This window comes from Daphnia pulicaria, chromosome 1 (genome assembly GCF_021234035.1).
Source record: "Daphnia pulicaria isolate SC F1-1A chromosome 1, SC_F0-13Bv2, whole genome shotgun sequence".
Taxonomy (NCBI): Eukaryota; Metazoa; Arthropoda; class Branchiopoda; order Diplostraca; family Daphniidae; genus Daphnia; species Daphnia pulicaria.
In genome coordinates, this window is record NC_060913.1 from 41,163,946 (window position 1) to 41,186,088 (window position 22,143).

A 22,143-nucleotide genomic window follows, 5' to 3' on the forward strand; every position below is an offset into this window, starting at 1 on the left:
GTCGTCGTCAATAGATTGCTTTCTATAGATTTGGCCTTTTCCTTGTCTATGTGCCATAACTACAACCGCAGCAGCAGCAGCAGCCAAAGCCAATCGACTCTAGCGCGCAAAATAAAAGAAGTCGCAACAGATTGACGTCACCGATCAAAGTCCCTTTTTTACCCACCGACGAAAAAGAAATTCCCAATGACCAAAAGTCTGAAAAAAGAAAATTTGAAATGACTTTGAAAGAAATGGGGTTTTTTATTTACCAATTTTAATTTTTGGGGTTTATGGAAATTTTCGGTGAGAAACCGAAAACAGCGGGAGGGGGTACTCTGACGTAAGATTTCAATATTGTTGCGAAATGAACTAAGAGAGAGAGAGAGAGGACCAAGGCGGCGAATAACCGAAAAAAAAGAAACAAGACAGAAAGAAAGAAGTGTGTATTAAGTGGCAGCTGCGTGAGTTATTACCTTACCCGTGATTCCACCGTTTTTTTGAAAATTCATTTTTTTGTTGTTGTTGCTGTTGTTGTTATTCAGTTGCGCAGACTACCGACTCCTTCTCTGTATTGTCTTACATATTTTTTTATTTTTATTTTTCAACAAAAATTTGGTTTCGGTTGACGGCCGGTCGGTGGGATATTAATGAACACACGGACACGCTGAGCCGAGCCCGCGTGATGAGATCTGCGGCCGTGTTTTTTTTTTTTTTTTTTCGTATTTATTTTCTCGGTAAATTCTTTTGTTTTCTGTACGTTTCAACAACTCCGCGCCACTCTAAATATAAATGCGGAACATGTACAACGTTTACTGGAACAGAACCGATGCGCGCTGGATGTTCACTTGTGCGCAAATTTTTCTTTTTCTTTTCTTTTTAAAACTAAAAAAGGAAAAAACACGGAGAAAATGGCATTTTATTTAGGTTATCATTTCTGGTGACTGCGCTTGGGATGATGTCGTTAAACCATTTTATTTCAAGCTCAGGATATTGCAATCATTTCCCCCCCCCCCCCCCCCCTCTGCTAGTAAACCCGTCGACTGGCGAAATGGCGGGCGATTTGAAACGGATCAAAAATGGGAAGAAGACCAGGTGTATAATTGAATAGCAATATTACGTATAATAGTTTATAGATGAGCTCTTTTGAAGTGGAGAATGACACACCGAAAAAAAAAAAGGGGGGGGGGGCTCCTACTACGCTTGCAGTCTGTTGAGGCCGGGCAGACGGGGCCTGGATATTATATTTTGGAAGGAGAGGAGAACGGAACCGAGTGGGGAGACTCGTAGAACTGGAAGGTCCCCAGGTTGTGTGAGCCTACAGAAGCTCGGAGAGAGACGGAAGAGGGGGTGGGAGGGGGGGCACAGGTCACCTCCCCTTCTCATCCGTCAACGTCGATTTATGTGGACGGCGACGGGCTGTCGGGCGAATGAGCGAACGGGCCCCATCCACCTCGGCTCCCTCCCCCTTGTGTTCCCCCCTCTCTTTTTCCTCTTTTTTTTTTTGCTTTCCATCCCAATCACGCGGACGCAGTGACGTGGACAAAGCTGAGTCCGGACCCCCTACGGGCTTTTCTTCCTCTTCTTTTTACGTTCCTCCTCTCTTCCTTCTCGGCGATGAAATATATCCGCTCTCGGTGTATCAAATATATAAATACGTATACAGTCTATTGATTCCCCCCCTCCAGCCATCGACTTTGTATCTAACGCGTTAAAGGTTAACTCTCAGAACTTTTAAGGCTGAACAGCAACAATAACCAAGTTGATTGCAATCAAAATAATAAAAGAACCTTCCCTTTTTTTCACTTTTTTGTATTTCTCTGAATTTCTGTCTGGGATTTCTTTTCTCCCGTTTTTATTTGTTCAGTTGTAACTGCAACATTTTCTGTCGATTCCAGTTGTTTTTTTTTGTTTTTTTCAGTTGTTGTTTATGTACGGAAAGGGGAGGAAGGATGATCAGATTCAGTATATAATATCCACGACACATTCACTCATACACAAACACACAAGACTTATTGCGCCATCATCTATACAATACGAGAGAGGAGGATCATCAAGGTGTGGTTGGGTTGGTTTTTTTTTTGTTCATTTATCCTTTTTTTGAGAGAGGCGATTGCAGTGATAGGTTGCTGTTGCGTGGGTAGATAGCGTTGCACAAAGGGGACAGACAGACAGAGGGATGTATAAGGTGAGTTCACACGCTTTGATTGCAGACGATGTGTGAATTATACTACAGCGAGAAGACTCAGGAGAGGGGGAAAAGAGATTTGAGTTGTACACGTGAAACGGAAGGGACGAACAAGAATTAGCCATCAACTGTACACACGACTCGTTCAATCTTTATTTTTTTTTTTTAAATTTAAACTTCTTCCGTCAAACTGTTTGCTGTTGGGCGACGTTCGGATGAGGTAGTCCGGATCATTTGGTGTCTTTTGAGTTTTCCTCGAATTTGTTTTTCTTTTGAATCATTTGAAGACAAGAAAATGAATGGCGGTGTTGTCTTTTTGCGGGGGAGGGTTAGTGCGTCCAATGTGTTACACATTCAGTCCAGCTGCCACGAGTGGGTTTTACGCTTTATTTTTATATGTATAATATATATATGTATAGAGCAGACAAAATAGAGAGACGCACTGGTGACGGGGAGAGAGAGAGAGACAAAAAAATTGCGTTTTCTAAAAAGTTTGTTGTTTGTTTTACGTATTTAATTTTTGTAAAATTTTCACTGAATTTCTTCCTCATTTCTCTCTTTACAAGAAAACAAAAACACAAATGCTGGCAAGTTCACAAACAAACGAATATCGAATAGTTATTAATTATTATTATTATGCTATACGAATGACAACATACACGAGAATATAAACGCAATCACTCGTCATAATCTTTTTTGTTTTTCTCTGTCGAATTTTTTCTTCTTCTTTCTTTGACAGGGAACAAAGGGGGTGGGGTGGGGTGGAGACAAGAATGATTATTATATGCAAACCCAAATTGAGAGACAGAAAACAAAATTTTGTGTTTTTGATGAATAGATGAGAAAGAAAGAAATCGTATACTTTTCGTGGTGGCGGTGGGTGGGGATAGCTCTGGCGCGTGTTCCCGCAGCGATAAGACGCCCACAGCAGCGCCCAGGCAAAAAAAGAAGAAGAAGAAAAAAGGAGTAGAGACCCGAGGAACGTGTGAGAGACTGATGACGAGAGAGAAAATGGTGACAACTTTTTTTTTGTTTTTTTTCATTCTTCTTTCTGTTTTTTTGACGGACAAATCGTCTGGGATCAATCAAGACGGCGCGCCCTCATACACGGGAGAATGTGGGCACACACGGACACATTCACATCATAGAAGAAGAAGATGAGAAACACATTTTTTTGACGAACGGAATTTCATTTTTCCTTCCATCATTTCTCGATTCATTTTCTCCATTTTGTTTTGCGATAAAAAATCAAAAATTACATTAAGAGAGAGAGAAAGAGAGAAAGACGATCGAAATATCGTGCATATATATATTCGTAGCCAAATACACTTAATAAAGGAGGCCTATGTAGATAGATCAAAAGAACAAAAATTGTAACGCAACGGCCACGAACAGAAACAAAACAAAAGAAAAGTTCAACCCAAAAAAATCAAATTGAAATAGAAGAAAGAAAGAGAAATAGAGAGACGTATCATTATCTATAGGACTGGATTGATGTATATCATTTTTTTTTTCTTTTACGTATTTCTGTTGCCATTTTTCCTGCGCCCCAAAGTCGACGTTATTTTGGTTTTTCCCGTCGGCTTCGTTACACAAGAAAAAGTTTCTTTTTTTTACTGTATAAAAGGTTCTTCCGAGGAGGTGGGTCAAAGGTTGAATTTAAAAAAAAAGACCTTAAAGAAATTTTCCTTTTTTGGCCTAGAAATTATTTTTGTTTTTCAAAAAATACGCCAAAGCCTCTTCTGGACAGAGTTGGTAGTAGATTGTTTTTCTTTTAACTGTTTGGTTTTTACTGCGGCATGGACAGGACGTGCTCGACCAATAGTCCTTCCAGACATCCGGCATCCAGTTTGGCTTTGTTCTCCTTTTTCCATTTCATCCGCCGATTCTGGAACCAGATTTTGATTTGGCGTTCCGTCAGGCATAGGGCGTGGGCGATCTCGATCCGCCTTCGCCTCGTCAAGTAGCGATTGAAGTGAAATTCCTTCTCCAGTTCCAGCGTCTGGAAACGCGTGTACGTCTGTCGGCCTCTCTTGCGCTCGGCTGTTCAAATAGAAAAGGAAACAAAAAATTGAGTCAATGTGCTGCTGCTGCTGCTATTGTGTAATGTGTGAGATGAAAATGGCGTGTAAGAAAACGACGTCGTCGGCTTTTCCTTTTTAAGCTTTACGAGCATCGATCAAAATAATGCCCAGGCTTTATTGATTATACAAGAAAAAGCCGACGGGCGGCGTCAACGACGTTGTCCGCACGGGATTTTTTCGTTTTCTTTTTTTCTTTTTTCCATCTTATGCGACGGAAAGACGTTCATGAATATGAAGTTGCGGCGGTTGTTGTGGCGGGAGGAAATCCCGTTGCCCCCCCCCATACCTCTTTTTGTTTTTCTCCCGTCTAAAATATACGACCGACGCCCCGCGTCGAAGCCCTTCCTCTTGTCTTCTTCTTCTCCTTCCTTGAAGAGAAAAAGATGAAGGGAAAAAAGATTGACTCACGGCATTTCGCCTTTGTTGCTCCCTGCCCAGATGCCTAGAGCGTGAACATAAGCGCCTACTGTGTGTAGATATAAATGTCTCTCCTGCGTGCGTGCATTCGTTCGTGTTTGATCGCCCCCCTCGTGAAACGATCGGGATTGAATGATATCTCCATCATCATCATAACAATCACCATCGTTCAATCCTTGCACACACACACGCCAGCGTGCTCCCAGTAAACAAAACACAACAAAAAAGCTCAGAGTTTATGAATTTAAGTTTCGGTTTAGGCCTGTAAACTTCTTTTTTTTTTTGTCCCGTAATCAACTTGACATTCACTCGCCCTGGCGGCCTACGCCATTTTGTTCTTTTCATCCCCGAACGGAATTGAATTGAAATTTCGATTTTCTGTACAGGCCTGTAGAGAACATTCTTGGGTATCTTTTGATTCGTGATGCGTTACGCTATTTGCTGGTATAGAAGAAGAAGATGGCCTAGAAAAAGTCTTTTAAAAGAAGAAGAAGAAGAAGAAGAGATACAGAATGGAGTAGTAGGGAAAAGGAAGAAGAGAGGACACGAGGGTTAAGGCTGACTGGATTGTTGTTGCCCTTTTTTTTCTTCTTCTTTTCTTTCTCTCTTCTTTTTCTTTCTACTCTGCGCTATATGTGTGACAGCAGCAGCAGCAGCAGCAGCAGTCTAGCGGGAGTGATCGTAAATCAGCTCCGGACAGCCCCGAAGAGCCTTTTTTTTCTTCCATCTTCTTCTTCCCCTCTCTTTTTCTTTTTTCTTATTCCTTCGACATTTCCCACACTTGATTTTTCTTCTCCTTTACTCTCTCTCTCTCTCTGTGTTCTTCTTTTCCATCCACACCCTGCACACATACACACACTATATTTTCTTTTCCATCTACCCAATTCGAAATTCCCTCCATTTTTCCACGATGGACTTTTGCGAGTTCTAATTTTCTAGTCGATTCGGTGCGAATTTTAAACGAAGCCAACGGGATTTGATGAAGGAAAATGAAACTCACCGAATTGGCTGCGCATCCACGGGTAGAGGGGACTGTCGTGGAGTGAGCCGGGCGGCGATTCGCCGTCCATGTCCAGCGGGAGATGGTCGCTGCCATCTAGCGGACTGTGCTCCTGGTGGAGGTCGATGGTCAGGTGGTGGTGGTGATCCATCATGACGTCGCCGTGAGCGCCGTGGAGGTCTCCGTGAAGGTCGCCGCCGTGCTGGACCATCTCGTCCGGCTGGCCCGTCATTTCTTGAGCGGAGGACACGACCGGACCACCGCCGGCTATCACCAGGCCGCCGCCGCCGACAGGCACGAGAAGTTGTTGTGCGTGGCGTTGTGCGGATTGTTGTTGTTGTTGTGACTGAGGTGGTTGCTGATCCGATTCAACGGCTTGTTGTTGCTGGATGGCGGAGTGAAGGAGGAGCTGGTTGGGTTGTTGTTGGCTGATGTCCGCTCCGCTGCCCAGTGACACCGGATGCAACGTTTTACCGTTAACGGCGCAATGCTGTTGTTGTTGCTGCTGCTGTCGCTGCTGTTGTTGCAGCTGATCGAGATCGGCTATGACCGGACCGTCCGACACTGACACGGCCGACGAAGCCATTGGTCCGTGCCCGCACACCTGCTGGCCGTTGTAATTGTTGTTGGCATTGTTGTTGCTCATTTGCCCATTGCTAGCACATCGGCTGTTGTTGTTGCTGTTGTACATGAGTGGTGGCGAGTGGTTGGGCTGCTGCTGGTAGCCGGCCATTTCGGCCACGGCCGGATGTTGTTGGTAGCCCTCGACAACCGACGCATTGATGTTGTTGTAGCTCGCCACTGGGTGTTCACTCTGCTGCTGCTGCACGATGGAATGCTGTTGCTGCTGGATTAGGTACTGCTGATGGCTCAGGAGGTGTTGTTGTTGTTGTTGTTGTTGCCCAGCGACACCCGCGACTATCTGGCGGTGATGTTGCGCTTGAAAAGATGTTGGATGGCCGTAAGATATCGACGATAATTGCGGACTGGTCGACGACGAGGACGACGTCTCCACTTGGCACGGGACCACCAAAGGTTTGGTGATTTGACCCACAACAACTCCGCCGGTGTAGTTGCCCAGCGGAGGTGACCCGTGTTGGGGGGCCATGGCGCTGATCATTGGCGAAGCCGGCCGGTAGAGGTGTTGTTGCTGTTGTTGTTGCTGCTGCTGCTGCTGTGTCGTTACTACGACCCCGCTGGCTTCCGGTTGACCAATGACAACCGGCTGTTGATGAGAACGAATGTGTTGCTGCTGCTGTTGTTGTTGCTGTTGCCCAACAGATGCGAAGTAACCGCCCGCTTCTGCAGCTTTGCCGTGCTGATGTTGTTGCTGCTGTTGCTGCTGATGGATCGCGTAGGCGGATGCGGGCGGATAGCGTCCGGGGTAGGCTCCTTGCTGGCTGTAGTTTTGATTGCAACCCATTTGCTGGTGCTGGTGATGATGTTGCTGTTGTTGCTGCTGCTGTTGCTGCTGCTGCTGATTGTGGTGTTGCGGCTGGATGTGGTAGATTCTAGACGGATCGTAAGGGCCCGACTCGAAGCTGCCCGTCATGCCGGGGTGAGCATGGTGGACTCCGCCACCTCCGCTGTTGTTGTGTCCCGTTGCCACGCTGACGTGAACAGGTGCCGGAGCGTGGTAGTGGTCGGCTTGAACCACATCGCTCCCGCCGATCCCTCCGCCGCCGTACGACGACACGTAGTACGAACTCATTTTCCCACCTCGCACTCACACACTGTGTGTCTCTTTGAATGTAAACAAGTCCGAAGGGCCACCCCACCCGAAATAATGATGCAACTGTCACTTTTGAATGAGAATATTCGGGATTTCAGGGATCATCAAAATTTTAATTTGGTTTTTGTTTGTTTGTTTTTTCCTATAAAATATCTATGGGATTTTGGTGCTGGTTCCAAGGACTTAAAGCAAAAATCTATTGACGCAATCAAACAGTTTTTGAATCGATTCAAAATAGAAGATTACTGCAATCTGATTTGAGATAGTTAAAATTCTTTGTTGTTATTTTACTCTTCTAGTTGATGTTTTTCGTTGTCTTGAATTTTTTCTTTTTTAAGGTGTTCCTTCCACTGCGATGGCGTTAACACACGTACACTCACACACACACTCACGCGGGACTACCTGTTAATGGAAAGACAAACAAGGTGGAATTATTAGACGGGTCGTTCGTTCGGCAGCCACACGACAAAAGACATGAATGTCGAACAAATGTGGGCAAATGCCAGTCGTCTATTTCACGTCCTAAACGATACGACCGGCATCTCCCTAATGAAACGTCTAATATGCGCGGACTAGGAAACTCTGTGCTGCTCTTATTCCTTTTTAACTTTAAAATTTTTTCTCGAGAGAACAGAAAATCCACTCCACGTTAGCGTAGACCAATGGTGGCTGGGCACTTCAAAAATATACACCAAAGGAGAGAAACGAGAGCAGAACAGAGTTGCATACGATGACGTTTGAAACTTACCAGACGGATGGACTTTTTTTGTGGGGGTTTTTGAAAAAATAAACTGGGCGGGAATCACGAGCTTTTCGAAATGATTTTCCGCTCTTTCAATGAAATTTAACGTCCGATTAACGAATGAATGATTTCGAATGGGATAAAATTATAAGCAGGTGCTTTTGATATCAAAAAAGATTTTTTTTTCTTTATTAAGAACGGATAACGGTTGAACTTTGGTCAGGCGAATCGCGTTCGACGATGTGGCGTCTTCGCCACTCACTGGCTATCTGCTTGTCTAATCTTGACGTCTCAATCTCCACCAGTCAAAAAATAAAAAGGAAAAAAAAAAAAAAGTCGAAAAACCAAACAGTTGGAGGAAGGCCCTATGGCAAAATACAACAGAAAAGAAAAGAGAAAAAAGTCAGATGCCCTGCTTTAACCAATTTATTCAAGTCGGCTTTCCTCATTCCCCCCCCCCCCCACAGCCGCTCCTCCCTCTCTCTCTCTCTCTCTCTCTCTCTCTCGAAAAAAAAATACAACAAAATGTTTGAGAAGAAGAAGAAGAAATTCTTATACATTTGAGATTGTTTCCGACGTTGCATCATTGGTGTAGAGGAAGCCACCCCACTGGTCGTAGCTATTCAACATGTCCGGGATAGTGAGAGAAGAAGAAGAAGAAGTGAGAGTCATTTGCAACGTGTCATCTCTTTCTTTTCTCGTATTTTATTTTATTTTTTTTAGGCCGAGAAAGTTTTTTTGTGCACAGCTCGATGGCGGTGGTGGCGTACAAGAGATAGGAGCTTAAAGAAAAAATTCAACAATAACTAATAGGTGTCGGAAGATTGAATGTTTTCGAAAACTTCTCATTGGTTTTCCCCCTTTTCTTTTCTTATAATATCCGCTTCATTACCTTCACGAAATGTGTTGGCTTTTTTATTTATCTTGAACCAACCGGCGTACACCGCCATTTTCAAATGTCTTTATACAACCCAATATTTCCCCCTTCATGTTGAAGTTCACATAACTCTAAAGGCGTCATCCAACCCCTAGCGAGTTGAGAAATGATTTAACTTAAAATGATTTAGAAATCGTGTTTTGGCATCGGCATGTTGTGGTTTTATTTGAAGGTTGTTGTTTTGGCTTTCCGCGAGTGCGGATCTATACGCGAAATAGCTGAGCTCCTACCCAGGGAACTAGGAGCCATAAACCGCGAGTCGGCCTAGACACAATCGGAATGGGAGCCGCGCACACTGTGCTATGTGCTGTGTGTTGGGCGAAATGAGAAAAAAGGGCCATAAAAACGGTAGACGTGTCGTCGTGTCTGTGTAGAATAACAACAATCTACGGCACAACGGCGAAAGCGAAAAAAGTTGAGCCGAAAATGGCAACAAGACAAAAACGCACCGACTTGTTGACCAGAAACGCTTTAACACGTCCATAAAGCCCATACAAGAAAAAAAAAAAGGAATTATAGAAGATGTAGCACAGAAACGACCTATGACCTGACGAGCAATTCGGTACAAACTGGACTAGACATGACGTTTTGGATTTAAAAAAAAATTGGGAAATCTCAACTTTTATTTTGGGCCGCCATGTTACATCGTACGACCAAAAAATCGGATACTTGGATCTGTGGATCGTGTTCGATTGCAAGGCCATCCGGTCAACGGATTATCATTATCCTATGAAAGTTGTGGACCACTGATGAAGATGAACTAGGCGAGTAGAAGAACGAATGTATTTTTCCATTCATTTTTGGCAAAGAGAGACAAATGGTCAAATGCCATACCGCCTTTAATCAAGTTCGCCTTAACCAGGGTCACGAGCGAAGAAGGGAATGTCAAAGTTCCAACTCGTATCTCGGAATCGTTAGATAATGGGCTGCTATTTATATTAGATAATTAATTTCATGTTTCGATTTCAAAACTTATTTTTAGAAACCGAGCGCTGCTTACATTAGCTGGTCAATTTTAAAAACAAACATTTGAAAATGATTTTCCTCGACAAATTTTAAAAGCTCTGGCAGCACTGCTTGTGAGAGCGCCAATTAATTAGAAAATTTTGCAACCTTGACGAAAGCAGTGTTTGACAAAACATGGGCCAAATTCGGAAAGAAGACCGGTGGTTATTAAGTTTTAAGTGCTGCCATTCAATGTGTCTATTGTCTCTCGTTTCGGTCAATCAATCTCCTTGTCGTTTTTCCACGAACTCTTAAAGATGATTTAACACTCGAGCAGTCATATCTGTGTTGGAAAAACAATTGATCCATCTCGACCATGTGTGCAGAACTTTTCGAGGAAAGTCACTGCAGTAGTCTCGGAATCTCGGATATTGTGTTTCCTATTCGCCATTTCTCGTCTCTCAACCGGCTGGGAACTAATGAGGTAACATCGTAATAATATTTGACGTGTTCTTTTTCCTCCACCATCTCAGTTGTCTGACGATTTTGTGGAATTGGTTGAAAGCAGAGTGTCTCGTCCATTTTTTTTGTTGGCTTGTTACTGGGGGCCCCCCAGTAACCTTGGAGTAATTCCCTTGATTTTTTCTAATTTTCTCTCAAAGCTTATAGTTTTTAATGTCTTTACTAGTTCTTTTGTGTTTTATTTCATAACTTTTGAGACCTCGGGCACCCTCTAGTCCCCAATCCTCGAAGTAAGATGAACCTGTCGTGACGTCAGGCTTTCGGCGGCCATTACATTTGCCTCAACGACCAATAGCCGTCAAGCATTTTTTAGCCCCCCTCACCCCTACGATCGAAAAAATATGGGTTTTGCAATAGAGGCGTAAGAGGGACCCTTAGGGCAGAGTGCGCGGTGTACAGTCTCCATTTTTAACCCTAGGTGACACTACCGACTTGACGCGAGAAAAAAAACAAGTAACATTCAAATCCAAATAAAGTCATAATTCAACATGCAATTCACGAGAATCTTTCCCGACAGTGCGTCATCACATTTAATTGTTTTACCTTTTTTTCCGAAAATTTTACGAATTTGATTAAAAAGAGTCGTCTGCTGTCCAACTGTCAGTTTGAGTGGGGAATCCTCGAGCCGCGCTTAATTAAGATATAAATGATCATTTTTGGGAAAGGATTTTTTTGATTAATCGAGTCGTTAGTGATTGACAGTAGGGGAGGTGAAAAGGGAGTGGAGGGGCGCGTTGTGGAGTGGAAATATCCAATAGAAAGCCATGCCGGCTAATGATATGCGGCACGGGGCAGCCAATGCGGGTGAAGGCTAGGGGGGAGAAGCTTTCGCCTTTTGTATGCCCGTCTGAAAAGGACGGACAATGGAGTAAGAGAGCAGAGTGGAGAATACAAGCGAGAGAGGGGGGAAACACACAGCCCTCAAGTAGCGAAGGGCTCTAATGTGAGGGGTTGGAAGGTAATCAATAAAGAATCTCAAGTTTCACCGAGTGTGTGTGTGTGTGTGCTGCGTTACATCATTTCTGTAAAATCCGCAAAAGTGCCCATATAATTTACGACTTGCAGGTTCATAATAATAATCACTTCATTCAGAGAGAACGAGATGGTCTTGAGATATTGTCGTCGATCAAAAGAAGAAGGAAAATGCTCCCCTCTCTATACTCGAATGTTAATGACTGCGTTGAAAAAGTCCCTTGCGCTCCTTGAAAGAAAGAAAGAAAAAAGGATCGATTAACACTCGAAATGTGTGTTTACGTAACCATGTTTTGACTCGTCAAGACGATCCATCAAGCAGCAACTTGTCTAGCGGCGAACGGGGAGAACATCGAGACGTAAAAGATGAGTCTGCAATTCGTCGAGTCTAAACGGGCGGCCTAAGCCCTTTTGCCTCCCTCTCTCTTTATTTTTGCCTTTCCACTGATCTGCCGGCTCGGCTAAACGACGCCCATTTCTTCTTCCCGAAGTGGGCTATAACGTCAGCTCGCAGGAACGACCTCATGGTGGCCGTCGCTTTCCCCAAAACATACACACAGATCTAGTTTCCTTATTTTTCTATTTTCGCCGGCGACAAATCTAAACAGATCGTTGTGAAAGAGAAAAAAAAAAGTAAAACGACTCCATTATCAGCTCTTTTATGCGTGTGTGTGTGTGATGGCTTTTTAAAACAGGCTCACACACACTCATCAAGGGGGGTCGTTGGGGTCTCTCAACGGCTTCATTTGACTCGTAAAGGACCTCGAACTGCTAATTTCTCGCCGCGGTTGCTGCTGTTTTAATACTTATTGACTTTTGATCGCTGCTAAAAAAAGGATTTGGGAGGGAACGGATTGAATAACCCCAGTGCTATTATTAAACTCCCAAGACGGCCCCCGTACAGAGTGAGCACTTTTATCCTCGATAAAAGAAGGAGTTTTGATGTGACTGGCGCGGCCCAAGGCCGGCGGAATGGACAAGACACACACAAGTTGCTATATTTTGCCCTTGCGTCTGGCCCGTTTCCGTCTGTTATCACCTCGGCCAAGGGGACGACGGGACCTGATTGGTTTTGGTGTTGGAGCGACTTGTAAAAGAACGTAACGATTCAAATTTCTTGCCATGTCATCTACAGATTCTCTCTTTGGCCTTAACTGATCTCTCCGGAAAGGGAGTCTGATTCTTTGAATACGCAATCGGATCCCAACGTTCAAACAAAGAAACAAAAAATGGCAAACGTGTCGTCGTTTCGTCTTTATTCTCGGCCACCGTTTTCAGTTTCACCCGTAATTGACGGTCTATAATTGACGGATGGGGTCGTCCAACAGGGAGAAAATAACCGTAGGGAAAACAAGAGAAACAAAAACAAAGAAACGATTTCGACGAGTCGCCCCTTCAATCGACAAACAAACAAAAAAAATATCTGAAAAGCGAAACAACTTTTTTTTTTCGAAGACTACCCATTGTGTGGTTTCCGTCACGATGCCGCCCCACATCGTTGCTAGGCGATCGTTATGCATTTTTTTTGTCCTATCCTTTCTATGTGTGTACGTGTGTGTGTTACTTGTTACAACAACAATAAGTCGATGACCGAGTCGTCCCCAAGTCTTATTTCTCATTCTTCTCTGTGTGTCTATGTTATTTTTAAGCGAAAAAAAAGTTGACGATAATTGAAGAGTCCCTTTTTTTTCTTCTTTCCAGGTGGAGACGCTAATTACTGAACCTCATTGTGAAAAGATTTTTGGTTTTTTCTTCGGAGGAGGGTTAACCGACGCACGGGTAAGTCATTGTTTCTTTTCTCTTGTTTCATTTTGGGGCTTTTTAAATGTCTTTGGCATTGTTGTTGTTGTTTCATTCTACACTTTTAAGAAACGAAGATTTAAAAAATTAGTTTTTTCAAACGTACCGAGACTTGGGCGATATCGGAGATAAGACAAACTCCCGTGTCATTTGTTGTTGAAGTCACTTGTAATCTTGGACGATGTTGACGATGATGATGATGGTCAACGACCATGCACACTGTTCCTTTCTGTCAATTCAGTCGGGTATTTGCGAGCACTGAAAAACTTTTTTAAATCACGAAATTGAAGAGAAAAAAATGTGTTGTCTGTAGAAAAATGAGAGACTTTTCACTATGAGAGCGAACAGGCCGGAGCTCAGCTCGGGAATGAAGAGAAGACGAGGAGGCGATAGATAGGAAAGAGAGAGAGAGAGAGCTCCTCTGATCGCCGCCTTGCACATGCGAGGCCGTTTCACGCTACTGGCGTCTCAACTGTGCAGGTTAGAGCTCATATTTTCCTTCCCTCGGCTGGGGCTGGCTGAGTTAGAAGTTAGTGCGGCTATTGGGGCGCGCGCTCTTTTGCTCATTGCGTGCTAGTACTAGTACTAGTGGTGGTGGCTCTTTTATTTTTATTTTATAACATTCTCTCCCCCCTCACTTCTTCTTCCTCCTCTATACTCTCGCCCATTTGTTTTTTTCCTCTTTTTTATTTTTTCGCTATGAGCGCAAGCAAAAGCTTTTGCTCTATTCTCCTATGGCCACAGCCCCCTTTTTGCCTTGCGCTATAGGGGGTTCGCTTTGCGACTTCCCCCCGCCCTCCGCCGCGTGAGTCGCCGCCGCCGCGCTCTCATCCGAAAGGGGGACCTTCTTCCTTTTTATTTTCTTTCCCCCCTCTGGTTTCCAGTGTGTGTGTGTACACGTTACTCTTTGCGCGCGCCAAGTGATGACCAACTCACGTGACCACCGGCTCCACCAATCAGGTTGTCGCCTAGTTCAACTTCAGCCCGCCCTTTACCAATACTTTTTTTTCCACGAGCGACTTGGCTTTTTCGAACACTTTTCGGGGGAGGAAATTTGGTTGAGTTTGCTGCTGCTGCTTCGATATGGGCTTGACACTGGGGTTTAATTGTTCTTGGTTTTTTGGGTGGAGAAGGCTAGCTCTTTTTTGAAACATTTTGAAATTTAAAAAAGAATGAAAACTTTGGAGATTTATCTCCAATGTTAATGACGAGTGAAGTGGTTTAATCATTGGAAAATGGCGTCCCTTGCTGCTTGGCTCAGCGTGGTGCCTCTGTGTAGCTTAAATGTAAATGGCTTTCTATTGTCTTCGTCCAGGGGTTTCACAATCGGTGTAGTGTATATCCGGTGGTGTTGGATGAGGGAGAGAGAGAGACCCCTTACACAAGGGAACAAAAAACAAAAAAATGTGTATTAATTTTGTTTTTTGTTTTCTTTTTTTTTTTAAATAGTAGACTTGTGTGTACAGAACCGGTTTCGAGATAGCGGCTGTCTAATAACTGTAGTTGATTTTACAGCGGCCCAAGTAAATTGGCACCTTGAAAAATAAAAAATAGATAAAAAGGGGAAAGAAAAAAAAACGATCCGATGACACACTCTGGTTTCAGCGAAACGTTCTAACCTGAATTCATAAATTGCCGATGAGAACTCTTTCTTGTACCTCAATCGTGTTGTACAGCGAGGAAGAAGAATGAAAAGGTGGAGGGGGTGGGGAGATAGTTTGGGTCAAAATTTGCATTGAATCTGCCGCAACCTGCGGATTCTTTAGCTCCGGATCGTTCCTCATCGTCGGCTGGTCCATATGCGAGCGCCAGCGTCTATGAAGATATCTATAACAAGCCGGCGATGGTTTATTTTTTCTTCTTCTTCTTCTTTTTATTTTCGCACGATGATTTATCTTTGATTGTCAACCGTATGTCTTGTTGCCCGGGGCCGGTGAGCTATTGGTGCACCTTCAACGTAACGCGACGATAAATCCTTGCCGCCTTGGTGAACGAAGAGTCGTGGCTTGGGCGAGCTGGGCCGAGAGAGAGAGAGAGAGGTCTGCGCGCGCGTACAGAGTTACAAACTCGCACACACAGACATAAATTACGCCACAGATTCCATCCATGCGACTTGTGTCTGTGTGTATACCAATATCCTATAAATATAGAGACATTTCTTCTTCCTCTCTTGATTCTCCATACTTATACCGTGTTTCAATCAAAAATCATCAGAAAAAGGAATATGAATTTCCGGATGATTTTTGATGTACGCTCGGCGGGAATTCGCGTAAATCATCCATTTTTTTTTTTTAAATAAAGAAATTACTTTTTTTTTTTATGATTTAAATTATTTCGAGATAGAAGTGGGGGGAATTTTGCGCGACTTTCGCTTGAATCGCAGTCGTAGAAAAGAGAAGTACATATCTAGGCTAGATTCTTTTATTGATGTTGAGGCTATTTCGCCGACGACGGCGGAGAAAATCCCCTCCATCTTTTGAACCCATGAATCTCTCTGCGAGTAATAAAACGTCTGTTTTTTTTTTCTTCTCCCTCGTTCCTCTATAACCGTAGCCCTATATATATGTGTGTCTGGGTAAATACTGGTACGCTATATAGTCTAACAATCCCTGCAGAAAAAAAAAATTGTTGCACACCGGCAATGTTTTTTTTTTCTTCTCTTTTTCCTTTTCGGAGGATTCGACTGATTTTTATTGCGTTTTACTTCATCTGTTCCGGCCTTCCGCCGCCGCCGCCAAACTGCTCTACACCGCGCGCCATTTCTTGTGTGCACTGCGAAAAAAAAAATACGTAGGGAGGGCAGCTATGGGTACTGTTTTTATTTTTAAACCATGTCCGGCCAGCAACATTTATTATGCCAGTAAGGCGCACAAATGTAAAAACAACCTTTCCTTTTTTTTCGCCTTTATGGCAATTACACTGAAATAAATCGCAAGTGATGTAAAGAAGTGAGGAAAAAAAAACAGTCAAAACGTTTTTTTTTTCCTCCGCCTCCTAAATTGCTTTGCAGATGTTCCCATAGTGAAATAGGAAAGTAAAAACGCGGATCTTTTTTTTATTATTATTTTTGGTGTTGTGACTTGTTGTTTGACTTTCGACTGTAACCGTAGCCAATGTTACCTGGTGCCCATCCATCACCTGTCATTCTTCAATTAGAAAATCTCTTTTTTTCTTTTTTTGCGCCTTTTGAAATGTGTTTTTTCGTCTGTTTGTTTGGAAAGTGTGGGAGAGCAAGAGAGAGAGAGAAATATCGATCAAGTCTTTTGGTTGGACCAATGGCGTTGGCCCAATCGAGATGCAACGTGTTGGTTGGGTCTTTCCCCCCGTCTCTTCGGACGTGTATTAATGATCTTCTTCTTCTTGTGTGTGTGTGTGTGTGTGTGTGTGAAAAAAGGTCCTCGGGTATTGGCGTGGCCGCGTATTGGATCCTCTGGGCTCGACCAAAATATTTTGGCGCGGCCTTTTTTCAGATTCTTCTTCATTTAAAAACAACTTTTTTTTGTCGCTCTTTCCTTTACGGCCGTCCATTGTATCCCGTCACCTGTGTTCAGCCCATTATCGATAGAACCATAACAGAAAGACAGTGATGCGTAGGGGGATTGCGCGTTTTATTTTTATGTGATGATTCGCCATAGTCGATCCCGTATAGCTTAACAGTCGAGGAAAATCGCACCAGATAAGTCCTCTATGGCTTTTTTTATTTATTTTTTTGGTTTTTCTTTTAAGAGGGAAGAAAAAAGGATTTATTTCCTTTTTGATGCGGTTTTCATTTTCTTTGCTTCCTTCCTTTTTTGTCTGCGGGATGAATGGCAAAGCAGAAAGATGAGGACAGGCTCGGGACAAATGGTTGTGTGGTTATGTGAGGGACTCGAACCGCAAACTGGCAACGGCGCGTTTAGTTATTACACATATACACGAAGCGAGAAACAGACCATACAGCCAGGAAGAAGAAGAAGAAGAAGAATGTCTTGTTTTGAAAAAAATTTCCTTTGAAAAATGAAAGGCCGTTCTTGGCGTCGGCCCAAGAGCCCAGCGCTTGATATGGAAATGAAGAGAAATGAACGCGAATCTCACAAGTTGCTAATGGTATTTCGTTTCATTAACAATTCCGACGCTAGTTCGAGCGCCGAAAGAAATCAAAGTAGTAGTTTTTTCCAGCAAGTTCTCCTGGTTCTTTCTTACACCGAAAAAGTCGGCAGCCCAGCTCTCAACTCAGCGGCGGCCCTTGTCGACTGTTTGGGAAGTTCTTTTTTTCTTCTTCTTCTTTCTGCTCTATGTGCTGTGTGTTGGAGGAAATCGAGTTCAAGATGGCGTGTCTATGATATAAGACTACGCCGGCTAACAAACGAAACACGAGGGAGAGAAAAAAAAATTGCTGGGGAAAAAGAGAGAGAGAGAAAGAGTAGAGTAGTAGTACATCCATACATACATATATATACACACACAGCTCTTTTCTCTTTAACTCTTGTGGAGAGCTCCCCTCTTTTTTTTCTCTCTTCTTCTTCTTTTTCTTTCGGGGTCGGATATATATTTCCTCTCTGACTCTCTCTCTCTCTCCCCCCTTCTCTGATGTCGTAAATTTCGTCGGGTGGTTGGTAGTGGTGGATGCCTTGATTCCCTAAAGAATAGAAAGAAACCCGCTCGCCCCGCCGCTCTCCTGCGAAACCGATCAATGGATCCGGCGGCTGGCTGGAGGAATATGTATATCCACCCTCCCAGCCCCCCCCCCCCTCCATATTCCCTCCCACTGATCCACACACGATTCGAATCGGCCAACCATCTGCATTTCGTCAATATCATCAAATAGAAGCCTATATACTATATAGGCTGGCTAGCAAAGCGGCAGGCTCAGCGTAGAACTATTTTCAAAGAAAAAAGTTGACTATTAGCTAGTGCAGTTAGGTGGTATCGATATTTTTGGAAATTTGTTGTCGGTTACCATAACAACGAAATGGATTCGCTATTTGCGTGATGTCCGGTCGTGAGCCAGGGTCAAGGAAGGCTCAACAAGAAAAATACACACACTCAGAAGAGGAATGAGAGTGTAGAGTATACCTTGGAACATTGGCTTTTAGGAGAGTGCCTTGGAACAGTCTTGTCGATGATGATGGATTGAATGTATACAGTCAAGACTTTTAAAAAAGATGTATGGTAGGAAATAAGATGAGAGAGAGAGCCAGGAAAGACGAGAACCGGCAAGTTTTTTTTGTCTTTGCTGGCCTCTGGGTAAGACGACACCATCCAGCGGCGGCCTATCCTCTCGTTCTCTTCGAGCAGACAGACCCTCGATTGCCTCTTATTCTTCTTTCCGTTTTATAAGGTTCTTAAACTTATACATATGAGATCATTGACTGCCAAATTTCTCCTTGTACGAGCGGAAGAAGAAAGTGAAATGAGACACTATGATATAAACTAGTTTGCCTTTTTGCAAGGGGATCTCAAAACTTTTGACCCAAGGTCTTTGCCAGCCAATATTGGTCTCTCTGGCCTGTGATACACATTTAGGAGCTATTTTGTTTTTTTCGTTTTTTTTCTTTTTCTTCTTTTGCCTTCCCAACTTCTCCGTCAAGGTTTCAGTGTCCACCACAATAAAGCCGTTAAGATGGTTATCCGGCTCTCTCTCTCTGTTCTTGCGTCCGAAAAAACCTAAAGGCGCACATCGCAGCTATATTTACAATCTTACCTTTTTTCTTCCTGCTGTCAGCTGGCGTTGAGACACAAGAAAGAATCCGACACTGCGTATCGTTTCAAACTGTGTTTTTTCTTCTTCTTCTTCTTCTCTCCTTTTCTTTCCTTACCATCGGGGGTTGGACTGGAGATGGAGAAAGAGAGAAACAAAAAAATTCGAAACGGCTGAGACGCTGCAAACACACGGGGGCTGTATGGGTTGTGTAGCAGCGTAGCCTTTTGGTTTTTCTCTCGTCCTCTGACACTCTTGCGCCGAGCCAAGTGAGAGTCGACGTAAGACGGGGCTTAGAGAGATGGATGGGCTCGGAAGATTCATGGCTTATATTGGCAGCTTTTAGGGAAAGAAGACGGGTTGGCTGGGCACGGTTGGGAACTGTGTGTTAGGCAACGGGCTAGGAGGTGGGTGTGCACTACTGCTCTTTTTTTTTATTATTATTTTTTTTTTACTACTACCCGTATGGTGTGGCGACCATAGCAGGAAGTCCATAATGGCATGAAACAATTCGATTTCTCAGGTGGTCCACCTCCGCCGCCGCCGTTGCACGCCCACAAATCACTGTATTGTTGTGTGGGTATACGTGGACCCAAACTGCACAGCACACAGAGTCACCCACATCGTTAAAAAAATAACCGAACAATACCCCCGTACTCGGCTCTCTACTCGGGCTTGTATAAAATGTGTATATATATTTAAATATGGACTGCCCAAAATGTCATAACCAATTTCTCATCTGAGAAATACCCAAATACTTAGAGCCATTACGAAAGAATACCATCGAGCTTTTCTGTTTAGGCCTGGACTCTTTTGAGGTGAGAGATATCCCGCGAAGCCGACGGCTTTCCCCCCCCTTTTTTTTATTTCTTTTCCCATTACGAATGCAAATGGCATAAATAAACAACATTCCATTTAGGGAAAACGATTTTCGAAAGAAGAAGAAGAGACAAAAAATCTTAACTTTGTTCAAATAAAAGTTGATTTTTTTTTTGTTTCAAAGAATTTTCGACGCTCAGTAAAATGAAGCTCTTGTTTCAAATGCGTTACGCACGTGCGTCATACAAGGCCCTTCTGTTTTTCTGCTTGTTTTTTCCTCCTTCAATTGGCCTATATAAAACGGCAGGGAGTCTTGGAAGGAAGGAAATATTCGAAAATGTAACAAACCAACAGGCGTCGGCCGATAGTAAAGTGTAAAAGTGTGCTTGTCTGACAGAAAGAAATTGGGGGGCTAGCTGCTAACTATTAAAGTCGCTGCGACTATAAACTTGAACAGTTTACGACTTGACCCCTCCCCGAGCGGAAGGCCTAAAAATAAAAAAAATATTTTTCAGTTTTCTTGTAGCTCGCGCGCTCTGAATCTGCGTCATAAATATCGTCGTCCTCGAGTCATAGTAGTAGTAGTATTTGTAGGCCTAGTCAAATGAATTCAGAATGAACTTGTTTCATTCTTGAAGAAGACAAAATAAAAAAAGAGGAAAAAGTCAAAAGAAAGTCAATGGATGAATGAAGTGGGAAGAAAAATGACTGCAAATAAAGTCATTTGGAAAGCCTTTGCCGTCAACACAGCGGATTGGGAGGGCGCGGTTTTGTCCCTTAATTTATTTGACGTGATTTGTGAAAATAAAGTGTTATGTTTGTTGTGATGGTTATGTCGACAGTTTGTTTTGTGTGGTAGTATTTGTCTGTTTGTGGGAGAGAGAGAGAGAGAGAATGAAGGAGAAGAAGAAGAGCGGCGTGGGTTTGCTTTGGTCTGATTGAGTGGAAACCCAGCCGTGCTAATAGGCCCATACAGTAGCAGGAGCTCGTCAGGCTATAAGCTGAGCTGCCAGCCGAGTCGTTAGATGGCAATCTGATGGCCCATAAATGTCACCTTGTATGGTCCGGCGCTGAGCTAATAAAAACCGCTGCTTTTTTTTTCTTTTGGCTTTTTTTTCGTGGCGGAACATTTAGACATAGACACACACGCGTTTACTGCTCGTTTTCCACGTCAGGTTTATCGCAGTTGTATACGAGGAGTGTGTGTGTCTGTGTGTGTGTTTACGGGGATCGTTAACGATGGCCGTTTGTTGAGCATTTTGGAACCAGATAGGCCGCATTCCCTTTGTTTTTAGTGTCTCTTTTAACTTGCTTCTCGGCCGTTCTGAAAAATATTTTTCGCTGCTCTCTCCTTTTTCAACGCGGCGAGAGAAGAAGAAGAAGAAGAAGAAAAGAAGACCTTATAGCAGGTTTTCTTTTAAATAACGAGCTTTAGTTAGGTCTCACCAACCCATTGGAATTCAAGGGCGTGTCCCTCCTATTTTTGTTTGCCTCTTTTCTTTTCGTGACAAACTTTCCAGACTCATTTTCGGTGTACGCTAGATCCCTACGGGCTTGTTGAACGCAAGAAAATGAACGAGCGCAGACATCTAGCGATAGTTTTGTTAACTCCCAAAGGCTTTTTGCTCTTGAAAGTTCATCATTTTCAGACAATCATTCGACTTTCAATTATTTACTATTTAAAAAAATCGAATAAAAGTTTTGACATACGCTTCATCTTATTGATATTCAATTCCAGTTCAAATTTCAATAGCCCATAAAAGGAAAAGCTTTTCGCAGTTTTTTGTAAAAATCAGAAAACTGTAAACATATCCAGTTAATTTTACGAGTTGAATTGATAACGATTAAATGAAAAGCTGCATTGCAAATTGATTGGGATTAATTAAATAACCTAATTGTAATATAAACTGTTGTAAAATTCAAAAACAAATTCGACATGGTCACGAATTATTTTTTGTATTTTTGTTTCACGAAAACTGATCGGCGATCGCGTAGCGGTCACGTTTTCAACTGGATTTACTTGAACGCTACCAACACTTGTCAAAACGACCGTTAGAGGTCCCTAGCGGCTGGCTTTACATTCTTCCCCCGTGAGCTATAAAAGAGCCCCCTTTTTTTCGGTACTTTACTTTACCCTCTTTTCTTTTTGGCGAAAAAAAAAATCCCCATGTCCCTTTTTTCTTTTTATTTGCTCGTCCTCTTTTTTTTGTTTGTTTGGTTTTTCCTTTTCCCATGTTTCACAAACACAGAGCCACGGATCATGACAATATATCCCAACAGATCGTTAGTAAAATCCAGTAGCCGACCCGACCCTCCTCCCATCAAC

General features: G+C 43.2%; 1 protein-coding gene and 1 long non-coding RNA gene across 2 annotated transcripts in view; one reads left to right on the plus strand and one right to left on the minus strand.

Annotated features, from left to right (window-relative positions):
- Nucleotides 1-22,143, plus strand: part of LOC124320491 — a 125,519-nt gene that overhangs the window by 70,662 nt on the left and 32,714 nt on the right. Inside the window, exon 6 of the long non-coding RNA XR_006913926.1 lies at nucleotides 13,220-13,297. This is a non-coding gene — a long non-coding RNA (uncharacterized LOC124320491). The remainder of the gene's footprint in view (nucleotides 1-13,219; nucleotides 13,298-22,143) is intronic.
- Nucleotides 1,936-14,735, minus strand: LOC124320287 (putative uncharacterized protein DDB_G0271606). Its single transcript, XM_046783092.1, has 3 exons — nucleotides 13,425-14,735; nucleotides 5,669-7,802; nucleotides 1,936-4,210 (listed from the first exon to the last, which is right to left on the minus strand). The coding sequence occupies exons 2-3, from the start codon at nucleotides 7,377-7,379 to the stop codon at nucleotides 3,957-3,959; spliced, it is 1,965 nt and encodes a 654-aa protein (XP_046639048.1). The 5' UTR covers nucleotides 7,380-7,802; nucleotides 13,425-14,735; the 3' UTR covers nucleotides 1,936-3,956.